General features: G+C 44.7%; 1 protein-coding gene across 3 annotated transcripts in view; it reads left to right on the top strand.

Annotated features, from left to right (window-relative positions):
- LOC147702773 (protocadherin alpha-C2-like) overlaps window positions 1-16,079 on the top strand; it is an 868,304-nt gene that overhangs the window by 322,532 nt on the left and 529,693 nt on the right. The window contains exon 1 of one of the 3 annotated variants that reach the window (XM_086931371.1): window positions 1,940-4,415. The exons of the other annotated variants lie outside the window; for them this stretch is intronic. Within the exon in view, the coding sequence (XP_086787497.1) occupies window positions 2,013-4,415 (2,403 nt within the window). The 5' untranslated portion in view covers window positions 1,940-2,012. Of the gene's footprint in view, window positions 1-1,939; window positions 4,416-16,079 lie in introns of those variants that run through there. 3 annotated transcript variants of the gene reach the window in all.

Here is a 16,079-nt window from a genome sequence, read left to right as displayed (position 1 = left end):
AGCATTGTAACTTGAGTAGCAAACTGGGGGAGGGATGGGGGGCTCTTATGACCTCTTTGTTTTGTTTATTATTTATTTGTAGTCCATAAGATGTTGAGTCTTTCCTAATATCATTCTATTTATAAAGCGAGGCTTGCCTGTAGAGTAAGGGGAGGCAGGAAATGCTGTTTCGTGTCAATGTTACTGCGTGCTTGGCTTACTTGAGAAAACCTGATTTTCGGAGAGGATAAACAGCTGAATGGCAACAGGTAAAGAGCAAAAAGAAAGATGTCTCAGTGGACCAACAGAGCTTGAGGTTTAGTTAGGAGACTCTTGCAAAGCTCAGGATGATTTCAGACAGACATGTTCTGTGACCGAGTTAGATCGTCGGTGTCTGTAGGAGCATTCCAAACACAAAAGCACACCTTTAAATCTAATTACTACACCGACATACATATGTGTGTGTGTGTGTAGTGTCAGTTTGATGTAAGTTGTTATAAGTGCATTTTTATTGTAACTCTGTATACTTAAACTAATTGACTAACAACAATTGAATAACTGAACACAAAGCACTAGCCTTTGGTATTTAATTGAAGAGAAAAATATGTAACCCTATAATCTCAGAGCTGCACAGTATACAGGCCTGGACTCCAATCTTGTCTTATCCATTTGACCAAATTGAGTGATGCACGCCTTATCGCTTTACTTCACTATATTTAATATGAGCCACTCAGTTTGAGAGCACAATTAAGTAATCAGTACTGCATCTGTGCTCTACGAAAGATTCTGGTCTATATGGTTAATATAAAGTATTCTTTTTTTCCACATTTAATAGCAATATAGTCGAGATAGAGAACATGACAGACACATTTGGGTAGCTCACAGCAACGTTCACAGGCATGGATGGGGGTATTCCTGAATCTGATGTTTAAAAAAAATACTTCTAAAAAAATGCTACTCGATTCAGTCAAATAATCGCATCTATGGGATACAATGAGAAATGTTGAAAAAATATATATAGGTTCATTATAAAGTCCTTATCATAGTTATTTCATCACACGTCTTGCCTGTTGTACATCTTTTAAGAGCTCTGTTCGTGCTTTGGGTTTTAGAGCCAAGCCACACCCGTGCTCCAGCTGTCCCCAAGGATGTCCTTGACCTGTCCCTTGACCCCAGCAGAAATGTAGTGTCTCCTACGCCCATGCCCATTAGTAAATTAAGCTTGTACAACTATTGTTCATCCACTACGTCCTTTTCCTTTAGCTTCACATTTGGAAAATAAAATGATGTTGCCTTTGGGGTGCTTTGACATTTTGCACTATGTGCATTTTCTGCGTTCTGTATTATAACAAACAGAATTAAGCTGTGATATTAGAGAGCTCTTCTGCTACTGTTAAAAAGTACTTAATGAAATGTCCATATATAGCAACTTGCCAGCCTTCGAGGGATTCCCTTTTCACTGCTGACGAAAATCATTCACTCTGTCCCGATCTAACTAATCCTATGGACTCGCAAGAGAGTGACCGTGAAGGGAAGACGCCCATTTCTATTACCCCCCGATTCCTTCAAACCTAATAGGAGGGGCTTCTTTTGAATCGCAGTGAAGAAAATATTTTAAACCCAGTGTCTTATTGACAACAGAATTTGATAGATTAAATAATGCAAAGGACAAGAATAGACGCCTGCGACCTTTAGTGGTCCCGCCATTCATAACACGAGACCTTACACTCATGCATGATGGAAAATTACTGAGCAAATTTAAATAAACTATTCAAGTAGGGTAAAAAGTCTGAAAACACTTCTTTCTGTGTCTTGTTCGATGCAATTCATGCACTTTACACTAACGACACTAGATGTCACTGGTGACTGTTGTTTGTTGTCAGTGGGTCGTAACATTTCATTTTCTCGAATGTCAGATGTTCACTGTCACTTGGATGGAATATGTGTGGGGAGAGGACGTCTGTGATTCTGCAGTCGCTAATTTCATCTTTCTTCAGAAGAGAAGACGGTGGCAGGATTTCCGGCTCCGTGGAATGGGTTTTGCCGCCAGACGCTGGATTCTGCCCTGGATTCCCGTCTTTACGGTCTCGCTCCTTTGCTGCGGAGGACGGGCTGAGGGACCGATCCGCTACTCGGTGCTGGAGGAGTCTGAGGCCGGTACCGAGGTGGGGAATGTTGCGCGGGACCTGGGCGTGGACCTGAGTGATCTGTACGGACGGAACTTCCGTCTGACTTATAAAACCAAGGGGCAGTATTTCACGGTAAGTATGAAGAGCGGGGCTTTACTGACCAAAGAAATACTGGACAGGGAAGCCCTGTGCGGCAGCGCCGCCGCCTGTGTGATGAGCCTGGAGGCGGTGATGGACAATCCCTTGGAATTTCACCGCCTGGAGGTGGAGATTGTGGACATTAATGACAACGCGCCCGTGTTCCCGGCGAGTGAAAGCCGGTTTACAATCGCGGAGTCAACATTTCCTGGCGCTCATTTCCCAGTAAACGGAGCCTTTGACCCGGATGTCGGTACAAACGCTCTTTGCACTTATCATCTCAGCATGAATGATTTTTTTGCTCTGGAGACTGAAAAAAGTGAGTGCGTGGGTAGGTCGGTAGAGCTGATTTTAAAGAAAGCTCTGGACAGAGAGCAGCGGGCTGAGCATCACGTGACCATTACAGCTGTGGACGGGGGAAACCCGAAGAGGTCTGGTACGTCAGAAATTATCATTAAGGTTCAGGATGTGAATGACAACCCTCCTGTATTTGATAAAACCGTGTACACGGTAAAGGTGCCGGAGAATACAGCAGCAGGCACCCTGTTAATAAGAGTAAATGCTACTGATCTGGACGAAGGGGCTAATGGACAAATACTATACGCTTTCAGCAGTCATGGTATGCCTACCATAAAACACCTGTTTACCATTAATGCAGAGACTGGCGAAATACGAGTTCAGGGACCCCTCGATTACGAAGAGTCCCATGTGCATGAGATCAATGTGCAAGCGCATGACAATGGGGTAGTGTCTATTACCGCTCACTGCAAAGTATTAGTAGAAGTTGTTGATGTCAATGACAATGCCCCGGAAGTAGAAATAAATTCATTTTCTAGCCCAGTAAAAGAGGACGCCCTGCCTGGGCTGGTCATTGCCCTGTTAGCAGTGACTGATAAAGATTCTGGAGTGAATGGGCAAATTCGCTGCCAGGTCCCCAAACATCTCCCATTCCTGATAGAATCCAAATACCAGAACTTCTATTCACTGGCAGTGAAGGGCCCTCTGGACCGAGAGGCGGCTTCTGAGTACAACGTCACAGTCCTTGCCACAGACGGGGGTTCACCCCCTTTATCTACTGTGAAAACCATTGTGGTTTCTGTGTCTGATGTGAATGACAACCCTCCCGCCTTCTCAGAGTCATCTTATGTGACTAGTATTCCAGAAAATAATGTGCCCGGAGCAAATATTCTCCAGGTCTCGGCGCTAGACCCGGATGCAGGTGACAATGCCCGCGTTACATATTCCTTGTTAGAAAACAGCGTGGACGCTGTGTCTATTCTCAGTCTCTTCTCTATTCACCCAGAGACTGGGGCCATTAATGCTCTGCAGCCTTTTGATTATGAGAAGCTCCAGGTAGTACAGTTCCGGGTTGAAGCAAAGGATTATGGGTCTCCTTTCTTGAGTCGTATCGCCAATGTGACCGTATTCATTCAAGATGCAAATGACAACCCACCAATCATTTTCCAGAGAGGATTCGGAAGTACTAGATCAGCAGACACAGTTTTGGTGCCACGGTCCGCAAACACTGGTCACATTTTAGCCAAAATAAGAGCAATTGATGCTGACTCTGGACACAATGCCTGGCTGTCCTATGAATTGAAAGATTCCACAATGGGCACACTCTTCAGGGTCAGTCGCTACACTGGGGAAGTCAGCCTCAGACACCCTCTGGGTGAGAGTTATCTGGAAAGATATGAGGTTATCATCCTGGTGAATGATCATGGGACCCCACCCCTTTCAGCAACAGCAACACTTACAGTGTCACTGTTTGAAAATATCCTTGAACTAAAATCAGAATACAAGCTCAAAGACGGGAACGAAAACGACCTCAGCAACCTCAACTCCTATCTAATTATCTCTATTTCCTTTATTGCCAGTATATTTATTTTCTGTGTTATACTTTTCAGTGTTTTGCATTATATCAAAGTTCGAAATGACAGAGAGAGATCAGAGAAACTAAACTGTTGTCCCATTGGAGGAGTCAATCGGGCTTATTGTCAAAACCAACAGTACTTGACTGCAAGGTCAACAGAAGGTGACCACGAAACTCCAAAATCTAACTTGTCTAATCAAGGATGGACCCATTTTGTAATAAACGGAGGAGTGACTGCAGATCTGATGCAGAGATACAGCATTAGTGAAGGAAATGATACCTCCACACCCAGTGAGGTAAGAGAATGTACTTAGATGTAACGTTTATGTTTATAGCCATTAACATTTAAAGCAAATATCACAAAATTAGGTCATAATACCTGCCATAGTTAAATCATGCATTGCCTTATGTTATTCTAACTGTTATGAAGGTTATAGTTCTCCAGTGTGGCATGGGACAAAAGTGAAGATCTTTTGACCTTTAAAACAGGTGACAAATCGAGAGGTGGCACCTAAGGGAATAAAATCATGGGCATTCAGGGGTGTGAAATTTAATAAAATATCTACTTGTCCATGGGACTGTTTGCTTCATGAAACTACTTGCCCTGTAACAATATCCACTTATCCGTTTGGTGCCACGTAGTGCGGCAACAAATTATGGCAGCAATTTCATTATATAAGAGCTCTGATAATAACCTCAATGATTCTGCCAGAGTTCATACCATGGTAGGGGTTGAATACTAGCAGTTCCCTCATTTTGCCACTTTCCCACAGATCTACATACTGGGGCTGGAGGGAGTGATAAGTAATAGTTCCCCCTGCTTTGAATGCTCTTTTGAGTATCTACAAACCTACTAATTTGCATGTTGTATGGGTTTTTATCAGCTTGTCTCTAATATTTTCCCATATAGGGAAAGGTTTGAAATGTATTGCTGAAAAGGGCAGAAGTATAACTTCTTCCAGGATTGAGAACAAGCATTTACAGTGCAACGGTTTTGCCTTTGGAAAAGTTAGAGCTATTGTCATTGGAAATGACAATTTTTTTAATTATGTTTTCTTTTTGAAAACCGATAAATAAATGGCATTGTCATTTACAATGCCAATAGCATTATCTCTCGCAAATGCCACACACACCCACACCCACACAGAGCCCCCCCACACAGAGCCCCTCCACACAGAGCCCCCCCCACACACACAGAGCCCCCCCTCACACACACCCACAGAGCCCCCCCCACACACACCCACACAGAGCCCCCCCACACAGAGCCCTCACACACACTGAGCCCCCCACACAACCAGACAGAGCCCTCCACACACTCACACAGAGCCCCCCACACATCCACACAGAGCCCCCCCACACACCCACACAGAGCCCCCCCCACACACTGTGAGCCCCCCCTCACACACCCACACAGAGCCCCCCCCCCCCCCACACACACAAACACACTGCGAGCGAATCTAGAGGCAAGCAAAGGCAGGTGAAACAAGCAGGGTAGGTGAGAGAGCCCACCCAGAGAAAAAGGGACAGATTAGGATTACAGAAATCAAGCAACGTCAGAGGAGGGTCAGAGAAAGCAAACAAGGACAAGGCAACCAATTGGAGACTTGGCAATGAACCTGTGGCAAGCAGGGACAGAAGAGGGTCAAAGAAAGCAAAAACTGCCATGTTTGTGCTCTAGCTACCCCTAAAAGAGAAGAAAGCCAAGAAGGTTCTGATCATGGTTGGCTAAGATCAGAGGTTGGTGGGGACATTACTGTCCTTGTGTAAGAGCTGCAGTCTCTCACATGCCAGTCCACTGACCCTGCGCACACACTGATTGTACATGTACAGACGAAGAAGCGCCATTTCCTGATTCAAATAGAAGCCTAAGTGGCCCTCTCTGTTACTTGACACACAAGGGAGAGACCCTGTCTGTTCCTGTGTTAAACATAAATAGGTAGCCTAATTCATATATACACACTGAAGCACCACACCGCTTCTGAGCACATCCAAAGGTGTCCTCCCTGCTCCTCTACCCAGAAAGGGCGGGATGTGGCCTAGTGGCTAGGGCTGCACCTGCCGATTTCAGAACAGGAGGGTTTGCAAATGCCTCAGCCCCCAATTACCACACAAGCATATTTGGATATGGATTGTAAGTATGGAACGCCCACAATTTTCGTCTTTCAAAACAGATGTACATTTTACCCCCCTTCCATCTGTGGCCCCCTGACGAGAATTGTCCCCGCATTCTAATTGCCACTTAACAACCCGCACTACGATAGGTCACCGTCTGAACCCGTATTCAGTTAGATTTACAAAGATTTATGGGATCTGGGACTATCTGCACTATGTTTATGTTGTTTTACCTGCAGGTTTTGCAGGTGTTACGATTGTATATATGTAATGGTACCTTTGATTTATCTTGCCTTCAAAATGTATATGTAGGGCCGCTGCCCAGATTGTGCCACAAAAACACAATACAATGTTTTATTTAAAAAAAAAATAGATGTACATTGACAAACCATTAGCAAAGAAACCTACGTTTTGTTTAGCACTATAGATGTATTACTCACCAATTCATAAAACTCTTTATAGAGAATTGTTAGACAATATGTCCATAACTGTCTTAACGACATTCACCCAAATGTATCAGCCGAAATTCTATGCATAACCATCAAATGAGTATTTGACACATTTATCAACTTGTTACTATAACACTCTTGTTCTAAGGGCTTTCACGGATGTATGATGTAACAATGCGAGTCCGTACAATGCGTGCAGTTACATCGCGGTCATTACAACGACTGCAATGTTACCACGCTATGCCATTACAACGCAAGTCTTTACATCGACTTGCGCTAGATGGCGTGCTAACATTAGAAAAGTGTAATTTACTATTCCAACTCCAGTCAACTTAACAGTAGGGAAGGTGTTGGGATAGTAATCTACACTATTTGTAATGTTAGCACGCCATCTAGTGCAAGTCGATGTAAAGACTTGTGTTGTAATGGCATAGCGTGGTTACATCGCGGTCGTTGCAACGACCGCGATGTAACAGCATCGCTGTGTACTGGCCGAGATGTTAAGGGTGTTTCCCGGCTTTCACAAATTAATAAATATAAAGACTTCTATCTTCCTGGATCTGGACTCGTGAGACCTTATGGAAAATCCGGCAATGTGAAAACGCCCCACAAAGGAAAAACCTATAAAAAGAAGGCTTGGAAACTGACCCACTCTCACCAGGAACAATAAGTCCATGATCAACCAGTATTCATGATTACATAAAATATAGTCCTCTCCACAATGGAGACCCCGGCAGACAATCCACAAGCACAAGGCTTGTCTATTTTCCAGAACATATGGATAAAAACGAACGTTATTTGTTTTAGGGTTGTGGCTGAATTTTTGTCCAGCAAGGTGCATGGGCCAGTCCTAGTCAGAGCTCAACAGCAGCATTGGAGACTCTTCCATTCGAGCCTGGCAGTAGCAATGTACAAATAGTGTCACCTCACTGCTGTGCCCATGCCTCCAATTAACTGTGCAGGGTGTGTTGTCATGAGCGAGCACACCAGGACATGAGCGAGCAACAAGACGGTATGGAGGTGGAAAGAAGTCTGTGTTGTGGATGTAGACATTTAAGCAGAGCTGGCAACAAGGCTCAGTGAGAAAAAGTTAATGATCCTTTTGAGCAGTCACAACATGTGTGGTGGTAATTAGAAGACCAGTGTGTGCTCATTAACGGCTTGCTGCCTGCGTAGGTTTTTGGAGCTGTTTGTGGGCACAAACTTGTAGTAAAGTTCCTGGTGCAGTAGTGCAATGAACTTGCTCTAGGTCTCGTTTGCAGGTCAACTCATTGGAGCCATTAGTTTGCAATCTAAGTCTAGACCTCAGGCAGAAGTTATAGAAATTGAGAAAGGAGCACTGTGTTTGAGGGCTAGAGAAAGTAAAGGAGGTCAACAGCTTTTCATTGTGAATTTAGCAGTGGGCATGCTTCACCTGCAGAACATCTTAAAGGAGAAAGACTGCAGTTTTAATATGTGCTCTCAAAGCAGTATCCAGAGGAAAATCAATCCAGCTGTTGGGTTGGGAATTGCATGTACTGATTCCTATTTAAAGGAGTCTGGTATCATTTACTTTTATTATGTGTAAACATGACTATCGCTGCTTTATTGAATGCACGTGGCTCACATGTACAGCTTTGGTGGGAAGGGAAGGGAACTTCCATATCTTACGGTTGTGTGGTCCTGTTGAGTGCAACCTGTGTGCAGCGTTATGGGCTTCACTCTAATAAAGCTCTACATAGGACACAGATGGGCCCTCCTGATGCAAGGGAAGACTGTCCGGCACAAGCTAAATCAAGAATGTCTGCTATCATGCAGTCATGACTTTGTCCGGAATGAGTCCGGAAACAGGAATATTACCATACATGTGACTAGGGCAGCATTTTCCGCAGCACTGTCCAATCTCAAGGGGCCTACTTCCCACTCCAGGGAAAGGACAGTGCCTACTCACAGAGGCACAATGGTGTAGAGTTTGCACCACGTGACTTGCTTCGAGAAGCCATTAGATAGCCTATTCTCCCCAGTTTTCAGGAGATGAGGGAAACAAATGTCAGTATAAACCGTGGAAAAAAACAAAAAGAAATGTTTGTGCGGAAAGGGTATCCCAGGCCTAAGTAAGGTATACCTCAAGGTCGGTGGCAAAGGAAGTCAGGAGCATACCGTAAATACACTTAACTACCTCTCGGCATTGAAAGCAGTGCGTTATAGGATGCGGAGGGAGTCCGGGACTCGAGCAGTTGCTGTAGGAAACAGTGCAGTCTTTGATATCCAGACACGTCAGTGAAGATAAAGTGTTATGGGAGTTTGGGAGACGGGCTAGGTGGTCCTTCCCAGATGTCAATTCCGAAATTCCTACGTTTCTCTCCAAACGCCCCTATAATAAAAATATCAAAGCCAGCATGCCAACGGAGAGCAGCGCGCACCGAACCCCAACAACTAAAGAAAGACACCTCTTTACAACTGCATGCCTAATCGGATTTGTTTCCCATATGCGATTTATTAACAAGCATTTACAATGCAACGGAGGGGGGGCGGAAAGGCACGGATAGCGGGAGGGGGGCGGGAACGGCCACACACTGACAGCGGGAGTGGGGGGCGGGAACAGACATACGAGGCAGCGGTAGGGGGTCGGGAACGGGGCCAGAGACACGGAGAGCGAGGCAGCGGTAGGGGGGCGGGAACGGGGCCAGAGACACGGAGAGCGAGGCAGCGGTAGGGGGGCGGGAACGGGGTCCGGAGACCCGGAGAGCGGGAGAGGGGGTGGGAACGGGCAAAAAAAAAAAAGCAAGCAAAAAAAAAAGCAAGCACTCACCTGGACTTCTTCCGGGTGCCGTCAATGCCGGACCAGATTCGGGGGCGTTCCCGAGAACAGGCTTTCGGCTGACGTCACCAAAAGGGAAAAATTCTCGGGAACGCCCCCGAATCTGGTCCGGGATTGACGGACAGAGCCGTGTCCCAATGGCTAGCCTCCATTTATGGAGCTAGCCAATGGGAGGAGGGGGCGAGTCCCTGTTCCCCACTGCAAAACATAAGATTTTTCCTAGCGCATGCGTACTTCGTACGCATTTGCTAGGCAAAACCTAAAAATGAGGTTCGTGGGAAAGTGAGCTTGTTACTGCACAACAGATTTTCACATGAGGAAATCTACACATGATTATTTGAAAGTGCTAAAATGGAGTTCACAAATAGTTACTATGGGTGCGGTTTCCTGATCTACTTCTGTAAATTCTTGTGAAGTCATAAAAGCTGTAAATCTGCACTACTGTTAAGACATATACCATGGGTGCAATTTTGTGACTTTCTTTAACATTTAGGCCCCTTTTTAGGTTTGGTGTTTTTGTTTTTATTAAAATTATATCTATCTACTTGCTGTCATCACTATGTGTGACTGCATTGTACTCTTTCACAAAGACCATGTTGGCACGCAAAGTAGATTTGCTCAATGCCAGGAAGTACTGTGGCAATGTGTGGTTTTTGAGACCAAATATATTTTTGCATTTGCCAATGTTTGTTATAATAATGAGGGCCTAGCAACTCCCACAACAATAACATTTTTACGAGACAAGCATTGACAATCAAAAGGCTGACAACCAATGTCATAGCTATTGGCTTTGCCAATGCTTGTTTATTTTCATGTTTCCTATAATTGTGTTGGAAGTGGTTACACTGATTTTCCATTATGAATATTCTTCGGAAATACTAGCATGCATCTGCATCAACACATTTTGATAAATAATGCTTCAAAGCAATGGTGCCTTAAATTTCACAGTAGTTTACCCTAACATTTTTTTCCAAGTTGTATTTTTTTAATGAACATTTAATTTTGAAAGGAAAGAATTATCAATCTTGCTTTCAAGCTTTTGCAAATATTTGCATACATTCAGAGAGCATCATGGAAGCATTACACAAAGCCTTATATTGTTAAACTTTGCAAACGTGTGTACACATTTTTATTCCGAAACCACTGTCAGGTAATGCAGTCTGAGCTTACAAGATTTCCTTAGAGCGCTCACCCTAATAATGAAGGCTTTGCATTAATGAGCCATGAATACAAGTTTGAACAACATTCACATAGGGACACAAATACCACCTTAACTGCAAACAGTGCCCTTCACTGATCCATAAGGTGGTAGTGTAATCGGGCAGCCAAAGGGTGTTTTGCTGCAAAGGATTGTGCCTACTTGTCCCAAGGACAAAATAAACATGAAAACTTCTTGTCCTTGACCCCAAACAATATATCATTGGCGTTGGGCTATAGAAATTCCACACTGCTGCGTCATTGACGCTACAGGACAATTATATTAGATATAGTGGCAACACAGGGCGAGTCTTTGAAACTGCACTCAGTCCAAGGTTACTAAAATCACTTTAAAATGTTACTGTGCGGATACATAGATCCCACTGAACGTGTCCCCAGTGCAGTGCCCGGATGCATGTATCCAGAAGCAGCAGCAAGATTAATATGCTTCCAATTATTTATGTGGCATAGAAACTGGACAACAAAGCAAGTATGAAGGTTTTTGGTTATTTCCATCTTATTTGGAAGATTCTGTATACTTATATTATCCAAGAGATTGGTGGCAACATTTAGTTGATTGATGCAGTCAGTGCAAGAGAATCACTTTAGCTCTTGGAAAGGATGTGTGTTAGATTAGGGGGTCTCTAGTTGGCAGAGGTAGGTATCTTTGACCATATAGGGACCCTTCCGTCTAGTTAGGGTAAGGGGCTACACTCCTAAAATAACCCCTGCGCACCCCCTTGGTAGCTTGGCATGAGCAGGCAGGCTTATCTCAGAGGCAGTGTGTAAAGCATTTGTGAACGCATACACTGACAACATTACAGATGGACACCATACAAGTTGTAGTATAAAAATCTGTATTTTTATATAGACTTGACACTAGACCACAAACAACAAAAATCAGTGGCGGCTGGTGACATTTGAAAGTAATGGGGCGTAAAAGTTTGATCTGAGTGCTCGGTGGCGAGTGAGCCTAGCAAGTGAGTCTGATTGCTATAAGGTGGGTTTGTGGGGTCCTTCTCGCCATTTTTGTAATCACACTGACTATCCCCAGAGCTCAACTAACCCAACCAATACATACCTTCACACTACAGGCATACCAACACAGGCCCAAGTGATGGAGGAAGGCCATAATTCCCAGCGCCCAACTGGGCGTTGACCAAGCAAAACACAAGAAAATTAAGCACATTACAGCATCCATTGACCACACTTACTGAGGGATCCACCTGCTGGCGGATCTCTGCAGTAGGAAGACCCATAAAGAACCCCTAATGACTGGCACATGACCAACTGAACACATTTACATGGGTTTTGGATGAGGTCGCATGACACGCTACCCTATGAAGCTTCAATCTTATAGATTCCAACAACAACCTGCAGATAACGTTGTACATAATGCACTCCGTACCCATTGATTACAGCTGCCGTGGGAGATGCTGTGCTGTGAAATGTCTAAAGTTACATGGAATGCACGTGTATGCACACGTCCACTTTCTGCGTGGTTTGCATGAGACAACTGCACTTCAAAGTCTTTCCTCATTATAATTGTTTATAACTGTGAAAGTCTTTTTTTTTCATTAGGATGACCACGTCATGCAGAGGGGTACAAAAAACGCTTTTATTGCTCCTAACTAGCATCCCTGGCAGAGTGCCTTTAGTAAAAGTAGGTGGCGAACTACAAGCACCTTGCTCTGGAACAAATGACGCACTATTTACACAGACATGTCTTTTCAAGAAACTGAAGAGTTTATTTTCCTGCTTTTCCGAGGTTGGGTCCAAAGACTGCCTGAAACTGACGTCTGAATGACATAGAAATCAGGCGGCAGGGCTACCGATCTTCCATGCTACCACTTTTGCTTCAATAACCGCCTCCCTATCTCTCTGCCCATCTTAACTCAATTAATGACGGTGATTGGCGCGCTAAAATGTTTCGTTTAGTGCGTGCTGATATAAACCAATTTCAGTTTTCTGGTGTGAGGAGCGCGGTGAAAGGCAACCAAACAATATTTTCTTGACCCAAGACATGCGCTACTAAAACAGTGCCTTAATTTCCCTCCTATTTCTTGACGTTCCAATAATGTGAGATAGGCAGTGGAATAAAAGCACACAAAAACTGACCAGTTCTTCATACACTCAGCCCTAGTTCAAAGCAGGTTAAATAATAGCAAACCCCTGTTCATAAACGGTAAAACGGATCCGATTTTACAAATATAAATAAGTTAAGTACACTTACCTTGTTACCGTCCAGCAGAGACTTCGTCCTGATTCCCGCCGTCCTCACTTTCAATTCCTGCAGGCAGCACCAGCACGTCATCAGGAAGGCGGCGCAGCAGGCAGCCTCCCTCTCCACTGCCACGTTTTTCATTGGTGCGACCGGCTGCCCCAGGCTACGTAATTTTCTCTCTGTATGCTGCTGCTGCAGCATACAGAGAGAACAGGGAGAGTTACTCGAGGGCAGGGGGGAGTGGCTTGGGGGAGTGGCTTTCCCACTGTTGGTAATACTGTATGTTTGGGCGGCCTCAGACTGCCCATACAGTCAGTATTAACAACAATGGGCAAGCCACTCCCCCCTGCCCTCGAGTAACTCTAACCAGGAAGTTCTGCTTTCTCGGGTGCGAGAAGGCAGAAACAATGGTAGTTATATAATATGATAACTACCATTGTTCTGCCTTCTGGCATGGCGAGAAAGCAGGGGGGGCGGCGCCCAAACACCCCCATGCAAGAACCGCTGCTGACAAAAATCCATATTAATGTACTTTAAAATGGTAGAAATAGCTTAGTTCTCTTTAAATGGTAGATGCTACACTTTATGCTCAATTTACCTTTGTATGAGTAACCCTATACAACAAAAGTGTTGCATGGAAGATGATGCGCCGGTTCCTTACACGCAAGAAATGTAATGCGTCGGTTCCCCACTTCTGCGTTGGGGACGGTGATGCGTTGGTTCTTCTCCGCGTGGGGAGGTGATGCGCAGTTTCTTGCTGTGCTCCCATGGCGATGCGACCCGCAACACTCTGATGCAATGAAGATCTGGTGCAATGAAACAAGATGGCGTGTTCTTCTTGATGCGCCAATGATGAGGCAATGCGTGCACGCTTAATGGCCGTGTGGTGACTCAACTAATCTTCCGAGCTGCGACAGGCCCTGCGACATGCTTCTCTGGCGATGCGATGGCGTCTGCTGCAATGCGATGCGATGAGACAGCGGCATCACCCTTCTTCAGTGATGCGACAGCAGCGGCTGCGGCGGCAACACACTTCTCCAGTGATGCAACAGCGACACTCTTCTCTGGGGATGCGAGGCGCATTGGTGATGCAAGGCAACCGCGGCAGCAGCGACACTCTTCTTCAGTGATGTGACGACTGTGGCTTCGACGGCATCATGCTTCTCCGTGAGTCGCGCTTCCATGCAGTCTCTCAGAAGGCCCAGCACAACAGTAGGCGCTTCAAATTCACAGCAAGGGAATTCAGGGGAGCTGGTTGGTTAAGTCTGTTATCACTGAGACTTCAGCAGGAGGCAAGCTCAATTTCCAAGCCCTTGGAGATACTTTGTGAGTTGATGAAAGTAGCACAGAGTTCCTTTCTCCTTTCTTTGGCCGTCGTGCAACCACTGGAGGCCAATCCCCCAAACAGCACTCAGCTTAGGGATAGTCTCCTCCTTCAGTTTCTCTCTGGTTCCTCTCCTCAGCAAAGGTTCTTCTTGTTTACCAAAAGTGATCTAAAGTTCTGGGGTTTCGGTCTCCTCTTTTATACACCAATATCCTTTGTCTCTGAAGGCAGAGAGTGTCTGTGCCTAGTCCAAACAAGTTCTGTGCAGTCCTGGAGCACTTTGTTTACAGGACTCCTTCTCTTCCTTTGACAGTGTAGGCCAGGGACATCAGACACACCACAGGAGGTGGAGCTAGCATTGTAGAAGGCAGGCACAGCCCTATTCAGGTCCCAGGTTCTCCCCTCCCTCCACTCTACATGCAGATGGGTTTATTCAGCGCTGTGCTGACTCACCTTGTCTCCTGGAATCCCCCAGCCCCTGTCACTCAGAAAACAGACTAGGAATAGACAACCTAGTAGAGGCAGGCTTGGATAGTTAGGCAAGAAAATACCAACTTTCTAAAGAAATTATTTTCCAACATAGAATGTTAAAACCAACTTCACTAAAAGATGTATTTTATCATTCTGAGTTCAGGCATACTAAACTCGAATTTCTACCTAGTTCCCTGAGTCAGTTAGGATTATAAGAAGGTATAATCAAACTGCCCATTCTGGCCTATGGGGAACAGGTAGCCTTGCAATAGCGAAAAACAAAAATGGCTGTAATTCACTATCAGGACATGCCACACACATCCGGGCAGGTCCTACCTTTTACATACAATGCACTCTGCCCTTGGGCCTACCTTAGAGGTGAGTAATGTGCAGAGAAAGGAAGGTTTGGCGACTGGCAAGTGGGTGCACTTGCCCAGTCAACATGGCAATACCAGACTGCACACAGGCTCTGTAATGGCAGGCCTGAGGCACACTTTACAGGCTGCTTCTGTGGGTGCAACAACCACTGCTGCAAGCCCACCTGCAGCATTTGATTTACAAGCCCTGGGCACACGCAGTGCACTGTACTAGGATCTGACAAGTATACCAAACAAGCCAATCATGGAGTCACTAATCCATACATCAATTTAACATAGGGAGCACTTGCACTGTGGCACTGAACAGTGGCACATTGCCCAAAGCATCTATAACCAGCAAAAACATATGAGGCAACAGCAAAAAATGGAAGAGAGACCCCATGTCAATGGTGCCAGGCCTAACAATGTGTGACTGTTCAGCTAAAGCTGTGCTGACGATCAAAGTGTAATTTTGCTCCATACTTTTTAAAAATGCTTTCTCTAGCGTTAATCCAAGAGTGAACATGGAATGGTTTTTGGGCACATACATAGTTCTGAGTGCAAACGTTGTGTATACTGAACAGAAGCACAAATCTTGATAAAGAAGACAAAGCACATTCTGCCTTTGATTGTGTAGGTGAAATATGTATGCATCCATGTTCTAAATAAAATGAAGATAATGTTTAAAACTCACAGGTGATGACATGAGTGTGTGTAATTAACATCCAATCAATATTCTAGAGTTGTTATCACTTTCACCTAAACAAACTGCGCAACCAGAATCAGATGCAAACCAAAGTTGTTGACGCTTGTGGGAAATTTATAGTTTACCCAACGATGTAGCTCTAGGCAGCAGTGCCAGAAATTGACTTATCTTTCATAATTTCACAAAAGAGCCAAGATCAGTTAGATAGTTTAGTGAGTTAATCTGGGTAGCATATGTTGTGGATCACAGTTTGAAATTCCATCAATGTGAAAACCTATGAGAATAAATAAGTTGATTGACGATAACAAAAAAGGGAAATAG

The sequence above is a fragment of the Lissotriton vulgaris genome, chromosome 7 (assembly GCF_964263255.1).
Source record: "Lissotriton vulgaris chromosome 7, aLisVul1.2, whole genome shotgun sequence".
Lineage (NCBI taxonomy): Eukaryota > Metazoa > Chordata > Amphibia > Caudata > Salamandridae > Lissotriton > Lissotriton vulgaris.
This window is presented reverse-complemented; position numbering and strand designations above follow the sequence as displayed.